This window comes from Engraulis encrasicolus, chromosome 21 (genome assembly GCF_034702125.1).
Source record: "Engraulis encrasicolus isolate BLACKSEA-1 chromosome 21, IST_EnEncr_1.0, whole genome shotgun sequence".
Classification (NCBI taxonomy): Eukaryota; Metazoa; Chordata; class Actinopteri; order Clupeiformes; family Engraulidae; genus Engraulis; species Engraulis encrasicolus.
In genome coordinates, this window is record NC_085877.1 from 2,047,813 (window position 1) to 2,057,812 (window position 10,000).

At 43.6% G+C, this 10,000-nt stretch overlaps 1 protein-coding gene across 1 annotated transcript in view; it reads right to left on the bottom strand.

The window, feature by feature from the left end:
• adam19a (ADAM metallopeptidase domain 19a) overlaps positions 1-10,000 on the bottom strand; it is a 145,930-nt gene that overhangs the window by 62,345 nt on the left and 73,585 nt on the right. Inside the window, exon 3 of the mRNA XM_063187119.1 lies at positions 9,077-9,153. Within this exon, the coding sequence (XP_063043189.1) occupies positions 9,077-9,153 (77 nt within the window). The remainder of the gene's footprint in view (positions 1-9,076; positions 9,154-10,000) is intronic.

Consider the following 10,000-nt stretch of genomic DNA (forward strand, 5'->3'; position numbering starts at 1 on the left):
AGCCAAGAATCTTCAATATGCTGCAATATGCGGAAAGAAGGCAACAGTAATTTAATTTGCTGTAGAAAAGACAGCATTTCAAAACGACAGTGAAAGACTGTGTTGTGGGAGTACTGTGTGTTTTTTTTATATATACGTATTTCTGAGTGCAAAGGGATTAGAAAGAAACAGTTCTGAAAAGATTAGGCTTTTATCATCATGTCTTTTTTATGTATTTTTATATGCTTCTGCCCTACATTAAAAAGCTTTTAGTTCGACCCTTGGGAGAATTCGATGGTGATTTTATTGTTTTTCCACCCATTTTTTCCCCAGGCACCGTTGTGGAACCTGCTCCAGCCCGACTGCAATGCCATCATAAATTGTGTTGTATGGCGCTATTGCTTTATGATTTCCCATCTGCCCCCAGTCACGCCGCCACAACTGCGGTCTTCCAAAGACAATTTATAATCGTGTGGCCTCACTGGCTTTGTAAACAGCTTGTTATCTGCAAGGGAGTGTTGGCGGAGACTCACTGGTGGTGTTGGTGTTCACACAACTGGCCTTTTTTCAGGCAATCAGAGGGGCAGCTCAGCCATTAAATGACCTGGACATGGCACATGGCAAGTCAGCCGTGCTGTGGAATCGCCATCCAAAGCCCCCTTCGCTCCAGCTCCACTGGGCTCCCTCCATTCCAGGTCCGCTAGCCTTCACCAGTGTAGCGCTAATTGGCTAGAGCTCCTCATGTGTTTATTATGGCTCTGTCACAGCTAGCTGATTGACTCCTAAGGCACACTGCAGGGTAGCCAGGGTTTCATGTCACAAAGGAACAAAGGTGCTCATTTCCCGCTCTGTGTCCTTCCCAGGTCATGTTTGATGCACCACCAGAGCTCTATTGACACAGCGTGCCATATACACAGCACTTGAGTTGTGATGCTGTAAATATTAGCACAGTAATTAGGTGCATCTCTCCCCTGGAAATGTAGCATTTGACCTTGGAGTGATGACTGTTGTCTACACAGCCTACTAAAAGCCTTCATAAAAACACCAATGAGTAAAGAGACTAATCTTACCACGGAGAGTCTTTAATTAGGAGGCGGCATATAGTTCAAGCAAGCGGTCTGACAAGCATTTCAGTGTGGTAAACACCACCGTCACAGGGGAAGTCTGCAATTCATGATGAATGACTTTGTGGCCATTTAGTTATTGTCTTCTTGGCTCATCTTATTATGCTAGAGGAGAGATGGAGCGGCTTACTGATTAGAACAGCTGCAGGTGTCATGAATGAGTGATTCACACAAGGGCCAGGTCCGACACAATAAGTCTGAACAAACAGAGAGTGTGCAACAACACAAACAAAACAACTCCATGTAAGTGTGCCTGTAAATGTTTGTGTCTTTGTGTGAGAGAGTTAGTAAATATTGCTTCGTCTGGGTATAATGGTTATTTACTGAAAACCATCTCGGGGCTGTCTGTCCACTGCCTGAACAAATGAGAAGTATAACAGGAAGTGACATAGGGGGCAGGAAATCCACACTGGAGTGTTTGTTTATACAAACAGGTGGAGTGTGGTGTGGTGTAGGTCTGGGGTCTGGGGGATAGGTGGTTTCCTAAGACTCACAACGCAGAGGGTAAGGGGGCATCTGGGTCTCAAGGTCGTCCAGCTGTCCTACCCCCACTGACTCTGCTTCCTCCGCACGCGCTCAGCAGTGACTATCAACCCAGAATGCAATCCGGAGGCTGCCACTCAAGCTCCAGCACCTGTTTCCTGCTCTTGACTTTGCACCCCCTCCCCCGTCTGTTTGTCTCTGTATGTCCCCTTCATTCAGTCGTATCCCTGTCTCCCTGACATTGTCACTTTTGGCTGTGCCCCATTCTTCCCAGCCATGGCTCAAGTCTTTTATCAGCCTGCAGTGGGGGTACAGCTGTCTCTGGTTGAAGTGTCTTGTGTCTTTTGCGTGGAATAAAAGGTGGGATTATTACAGCTCGACATCTGCTCTAAGGCCATTGGGCTGCCCATAGCAAACCTATTCCAGGAAGCTTACAACAAGAGTATGCTCCGACTGGCCACTTGCATTTCCACAGACATCACACACATTCTTCACCAAGAATATCAGCTATTACCCCAAAGTAGGCATTTCAGAGTTCCCTTCTTTAACCACAACAGACTTTAACATTCCTTCATACATCAATCAAGTCTTCTGTTAAATCGTAAGACTGTTTTTATAGTGTTATAAATAAATTGATTTAAATATTTGTTTCTTCTCAACCGGGAAAGCTCAATTAAGAGATCTGTTATGGCCTTGTAATGAAGGCAGATAATAAGGCAGATTACAAAATAAAACCCTTTTATTGATTTTAATCAAAACACCAAAAGAGAGCCGCAGGCATCTAGGCTGATTGACACACGCACGCGCGCAAGTAAGCAGGCAGGCACGCACACACACACACAGATTAAGATCAGTAGTGCCACAGAGAATCTGTTTTTCTCTCTATCACACACATGCACACACCCACCCACGCACGCACGCACGCACGTGCACACACATACACAAACGCACATATAGTGTGCTTTGCAGGTCCCCAAAGAATGACAATTCAAAATGTCAATGACAAAATGGTGGTTTACCTGGAGCACAGAGTGCATCCCTGGAGGAGAGAGACATGCGGTGAGGAAATGAGGGCAAAACCACCACAGACAAAAAAAAAAACAATCGATCCCTCTGCAGCCTTCATTACCATAATCTGAATGGTTTTAGTCCAATAGTCCACAGCAGGAATTTGAAATTAAAATGAAATGTAGCCATTAAATACTCTGTCACCACAATTGCTAATATATGTTGGTGTTGTGTGTTAATGTCCTCTGCATGTGGGAGGGGTGCTTATGAGACTGCAGAGAAAATGATGTACAGACACTGAGAGAGTGAGAGTAGTTAGGGAAAAAAAGAGAAATGCATGAGGCAAAATGCAAAACACGACACATAAAAGTTAACAGTTTTTAAAAACAAAGGAATTAAATTATATGGATGGCTGGTCTATAGCAATGTATGGTCGATATAACATTGTGATTTATGAGGGAAAGGGAAATTAAAGATTAAATTAATTAATTAAAGATTCTTCTGGGAAAACTCGAGTTAACTACATGAATTAAGTTCAACAAGGAGGCATCTGATTGGTTGCCTGGTTACCACCAGACCTAATCACAAGTCTATCAGATCGAAACGATTGTGTACCTGTAGAACTAAAGGCAGTATGGGAGTTCCCAGTCTATCTGATTGGTTCATGAGCATGATAGGCACAAGCTAGTACACCCAATTAGAACGCCACAAATGTCATTGCCATGGCACCCTTTGGTGATAATGACAGAATGGTGAGATATCTGGCTGCCATGTCTGTTTGTCACCCTGTAACCAAGCACTCTCTCCGCAGGGAGATCTTTCCAGGCCTTTAATTAAACCATGCAACCAAAACACACAGCGCTGAGTGAGATGATAAAAGAATCTTGCAATCTCCTCGTGGCAAGCTGTGACATTGAAGACTGCGCTCGTTTCAGATGGACTGTCAAAGCACAGCGCTGTATGGCAACACAGTCGTGTCTGTACCGTCTCTGTGTTCACTTGGCTGCTGGAAATTTCAGGACCACAATTGTGTCAGATTAGATTTGGCCTTCCTTTTATTTTTTTTGGCAACCCTTCAAAAGGGTGAGTCTATGTACATTTCAATACTAATAGGCTGAGCAATGGATATGAGGCTGGAAAAAAGTTCTATTACTTATATAATTGCTATACGAAAAGGGCGACAGAAGTCCACTACCCTCTGCCAAAGGAAGCAAGATGACATACATCATCCTGATGGCAGTTCTAGGCTATGCGGCGAAGCAGGAATAATTTTGGCCAGGAATAGATGGACCCAAGGCCCAGATTCTAAGGAGGTCTCTCCACTTAGGCCCTCAGGAGAAGAGTCTTTGGACTTCAGACTCTGTTTGGAAAAACCTTGAGTAAAAGTCATTAAGCAACTTTTCTGCTTTTCTTTACTTTTCCTGTCCCTTCACCCCACTCTTTTCCAACCATCTCTCATCTTAAGCCCAAAATCATCATGTATCCACTTCATTCCTGTCAGACGTGGGAGTATTTGTCCTGAGCATTTGCAAATGTCTGGGAGGAGACTTCTTTAACTTTTCCCTTTTTTCTGTATCTGTATTTTTCTTTCTCTGTCTCTCTTTCTCACTCTGTCTCATGTGTGTGTGTGTGTGTGTGTGTGTGTGTGTGTGTGTGTGTGTGTGTGTGTGTGTGTGTGTGTGTGTGTGTGTGTGTGTGTGTGTGTGTGTGTGTGTGTGTGTGTGTGTGTGTGTGTGTGTGTGTGTGTGTGTGTGTGTGTGTTACATGAGTGAGTACAACTCTGAGTTCCCTTTGGGTTGCGTCTGCGGGTTCCTCAGGAGGTCCTGGTCTCCCTGACCTACATTCCGAGGACCAGACTAAACCATCCATCAGTCACACACACACACACACACACACACACACACACACACACACACACACACACACACACACACACACACACACACACACACACACACACACACACACACACACCCACACACACACACACACACACACACACACACACACACACACACACACACACACACACACACACACAGCTCAAATAAACAATACCATACCATACATGGATGATGTCATGTGGGAGAGTGTTCTCACTGCACAAGTAGGCCTACCATCCCCCCTTCCAAACCACACTCTTTCTTTCGACAGTGTTTTTTCTCCCTCTCTCTTTTCTCTCTCTCTCTCTTTTCTCTCTCTCTCTTTTCTCTCTCTCTCTTTCTCTCTCTCTCTCTCTCTCTCTCTCTCTCTCTCTCTCTCTCTCTCTCTCTCTCTCTCTCTCTCTCTCTCTCTCTCTCTATACAAAGTTCTGTTTTTCTTATCCACCCACCCACCTCTTTCTCTCAGTGTTTGACCCTACTTATGCCCCCATTCCCTATTGCTTTCTTGATGCTTTCTTTTTTTCTTTTCCTTCTTATTCCCCTCTGTCCACGTTCTCCCCCGTCTGTAAGCTCCCCACTGTGCATGGGCGTCTCTCATGCCTCCTTTCTCACAGTGCAGTATATTCTAGTTTAACTCCATTTTCAGGCATCTTTACACAATGATATTTTTCTGTGGAAAACACAGCAATTTGCATCACATTACTTTCTGGCCCCAAACCACATTTAAGTAATTGTCGGCCATTATGAGGTAGCCTGGTCAACAGCAGCGTGCAATTTTGCGAAAATAAAAAAACAAGATTCTTGCACAATTCTGTACAAACCAACAGATGAATCCTGTCCAAATCTGAACCATACAGCTCCTTATTCTTCCTGTTTTGTTTGTGTCTCTGTGCTCTGGTCCATGGACAAAATATTCCACCCACACAAGCTGTACGGATCACTAGCCCCCGTCTATATAAACTCATTTTCATTACCTTCCCTCAGCTCGGCATGCTCTTAACCCAGCTTGCCAATAGCATCCATTGATCACTTTTTTTGTCGATCGATGACAATGTCATTACACGCCCAGGCATCCCACATCCCATTGGCTGCTCAAGTAACAATTCGACAAAACAACTATGCAAAATCAAACCAACAGTCCAGAAAATAGATGTTGTTGTTGGCAACCGACCATGTGATTGTGAAAGAAGTCATTCATTTTTTTTTCAAATTCTGATTGTTATGGTGGTGGGGTGACAAGTATCACAAGGTCCTGCTTGGTGGAACATTGTTTATAACCATAATATTGTATTGTTTAAATTGTTTTTCTATGATTCTAATTGGAAAGACATGGTCTGAAATTAAGTTACTTGTACCATATGGCATGTGTGGCTTACATCTTTGGAATATAAACCTGATATGAAAGCATTCTATCATTTATTTCATAAGTGAGACTTGAACACCATGCTGTGACAGATAATGTTCTTCTGCCAAAATATTTGCCCTCTACATGTAACACATAGCCTACTATTAGAAATCAACAAATTTGCTGTCAGTCAAGGTTGCAAAGAAAGATAAAAAAGCTCAACTATATCAGAAATGCTGCGATTCTTTCAAGGTGTAAACATGAAAAGGCTATGGGGGAGGAAATGAGGTTGCATGAGTGATGGAAAGAGCTCATATGTTACAGTAATTACAAACCTCTCCCTCTTCATCAAAATTTTACACTCGGCAAGAGTCTATCTCTGTGCGAGACAAGAGAACGAGGGAGACTGAATCATGCATTCGCCACGGCACAGACCTACAATTCACTTATCATTCCTAAGTGTTGAATATCTCTCTATGGACTGCAAAACAACATTGTGTGCTTTTCAAAACATTCCTTTGCTGACATCCTTCCTGAAATTTAATAAGATTTCTAACACCTTTGTTTGCTTTTTTTCTACTTTCTCATGCTCCCACGTACCCATGCGGGCACAAAGACAGATAGAGTGTGGGTTAAATTGATTAGTCAGACGCTCACTGGATTCGAAAAAGTGCTTTCATATGACAGACAGCCTGAATATCCTCTCACAATCACCTCTCCAATACACAAAATACATGATACAGTATGCCAAGATATAGGATGTCCATCACACAAACTGTGCTCTAGACCAGTGTTTGCCAACCTTTTTTGTCTCACGTACCCCCTAAGCCATTTTGTTGTACCATGAGTACCCCCTAACCTATGCTATCTATGTTTTTCTCCCATTCAATTGTCATTATTACATTTTTTCACGTACCCCCTAAGGTGTGCTCACGTACCCCTAGTGGTACACGTACCCCTGGTTGGGAAACACTGCTCTAGAGTACTTAAATATTTCCTTTAAAATATGTGATACCGTATTTACAGATAAGGCAAGAGGACCACCAGACATGTTGAAATAAGCCATACGTACAAGTTTGCCTATTTTATAATCCAATTATCTACTTCAATCAATAACGCCCTTTTCTGCTCTGACATAGTAAGATCCATTAGACAAGCTGTTGTGTATGTCTTTGCAATCCTTTACAACACCACGTCAATAGGATATCTATAGGACCTCCATAGAAATGGAGACAAAGAGCCCGATGTTCCTTCTACAGCCAACATGTCCTTTCATGTCCAACTCATTAGGTGTACAAAGCCAAAAGAGTACAGATCTCACATCCTTTCTCTTGACCGAATAAACACTGCATACCTCTCCACCTTTATATTGATCTGTGGCAGTCAGGATTGATAACAGCTGTGACGGACTCTCAATCAGAGGTGGCAAAAGTACAAGTAAAAGTAAATTCATGGTGTAAGTACAACACATGATATTACACAGCTGTTACACCCTTTACCCATAATGAGGTAGACTGTGTTGTTACTGAACAAGTCCGACAGGTGGACAAAGATGCGTCCGTCTATGCACTGCCGCCTTGTGAACACAGGAGGGCATAACACTTTCAAGAATGCGTTTCAGACGGACAGACAGACCGACGGACGGACAGACATACCCTCTTATAGAGATGCTAGGACGCATCTAAAAACACAAAAAACCCACCAAACTTGGGTCAGTTGATTGTAAGACAAGTACACAGGTCTAATGGTCACTCAAATAAGTTACCTGTGTTGGAAGGAGACGGTGTCACTGTGTTTAATGCATTTAGTAGGCAATTTGTGCAGGTGCCTTGGGCATCAATGGGGTTATCAAAAGAAAAGTAAAATCCACAGATGTGATTTCTAACACTGTTTTCAAACCTAAACAACTTCCATAAATTCATGTAAAACGCCATCATTTTGCACAAAAGGACACAAATATTTCACACACACTGGCATCATTATATTATTGACTTGAAGATCTCATTACAGATACGGGCTCTCCATCTCTGTCCAAGGCTGTTTTTATGTCTCGTTTGTGTGAGTGCCTCCAAGTCGTTTTTAAATAATTGTAATCTCTCTCTCTCTCTCTCTCTCTCTCTCTCTCTCTCTCTCTCTCTCTCTCTCTCTCTCTCTCTCTCTCTCTCTCTCTCTCTCTCTCTCTCGGTTTATCTACATCTTAATGTGATGTTGCAAATAGAGAATGGATGATCTTCACAGTTAACAACGGGAGCTGTTATGAAACGAGAAATACAGGACATGCACACCCCATTAAAACAAATGATTAAAGTGATATATTCAATTGAGAATAAAACGATTGTCAAGTGGGTGGTATTATAAATTGCGACAAACCAGGAGCTTCCTGGTATGAGGCTTTGAAACAAAACAAAACACACGATACTAATGTCAGTTCATAATATTCCACTGGCAGTACAATTCCCTTTTCCATGTGTGGAGCATACACGACAGTAGCCTACATTTTCATGACAGAAATTGTCTACTGGCACCTTGGGCATGTCATTTTGTCAGAAGATTGTGTTGCATTTGAAGAAGTCTGCACATAAATCTAACCAGTGGCACACTTTATGTGTTACAGTGTCAGCTACAGCAGAAAGGATACCATGGCTAATGTTAGAGAGCAGGGGCTGCCATGTGACTGGGGTCCTACTTCTAGTATGGCTGCGACTGCCCTGGGGGAACGTTTCTATAAATGCAGCTCTATAAATGGTGGCTGGTCAGATCCATATGGGAAAGCGGAGAGCCTTTGGCCTGCATGCACTAAATTATGCCCACTGACCACTTTGGTATAAGGCAGAGCCGGGAAGAGAAGAGGTGAGGTGAGGGGAGAGAGGAGGAGAGAGAAGGGGGAAAGGTTAGGGGTCGAGAGAGATCTGGATAAGAGAGGGGAGAGCAGAGGAGAGGAGGGCAGATGAGAGGGGAAGAGAGAAGAGGAGGGCAGAGGAGAGGAGAGGAGAGGAGAGGAGAGGAGAGGAGAGGAAAGTTAGAGGAGAGGAAAAGAGACGAGAGAGGAGGAGAGGAGAGAAGAGAAGAGGAGAGGATAAGAGAAGAGATGAGAGGAGAGGAAAGTTAGAGGAGAGGAGGGGAGAGGAGAGGAGAGGAGAGGAGAGGAAAGTTAGAGGAGAGGAGAGGAGAGGAGAGGATTCGGCAGAATACAATGGACGAAGGGGATTAGGGGAGAGGAAGAGAGGAAGAGGAAGAGAGAGGAAAAGACTTACTGGTTTCGCTCCACCTGTAGCACCAACTCCAGGTCCTGTGCTGAGACCACAATCTCTCCTCTATCTGGGTACTGATCCTATACAGAGAGAGAGAGAGAGAGAGAGAGAGAGAGAGAGAGAGAGAGAGAGAGAGAGAGAGAGAGAGAAAGAATGATTAACATTTCACTAACATACACGAAAGAAAAAAATCAATATCTAAACATGCTAGCTTTCATGAAACACTTTCTTGGCCAAATCAACATTTCCAAATAGTTGCTTTTGGGCACATACTGCTGTGACTGATTCACTTCAACCACACATTCCCGCCTCCTACAGAAACACACGGTCTTTCGCAGCAGGATATTAAACACCCTCCTACCCACCTGCCTACATTCAATTCACACTCCCATTTTTCCCTCCAAAAACGGAACGCATGTTGCTCTTTGCATGCTGCCGAGTAAAACACATTGGGCTTGCTTTTTTGTTTTTTTTTGTTTTTTAAACGGTGCCAGGCAGTGTTTTTTTTTTAAAGAAACCTCCTTAGAAACACCTTGGACTGGTTTCTGAGAAGCACATTGCCAATATTGACATTGGCAATTGGCATTGGCAAGGTATTGGCAATACACTGCCACATCGCTAGCAGAGGTGTCCTGGAGTGGTGAAGTGGGTGCAGTTGGACGGCTGTCACGGCATTTGGCATAAGCTGCTGTGACAGACACTGCACTGCTGCTGGGTCTGAGGGAGTGAGTGAGAGAGTACTAGTGGGTGGGGTGAGAGACTGATGTGGAGAAATAGAAAGGGAGAGAAGCAGTGAAATAGAGAATTTGAGCGAGTGACACAGAGAGTGACGCGGTGAGGGATAGAAAAAGGATCAGAGAAAAAAGGAGAGAGAAAAAGAGCATGAGGGTGTGTGGGAGGTTCATTCTCTTTATCGGAAGGGTCTTG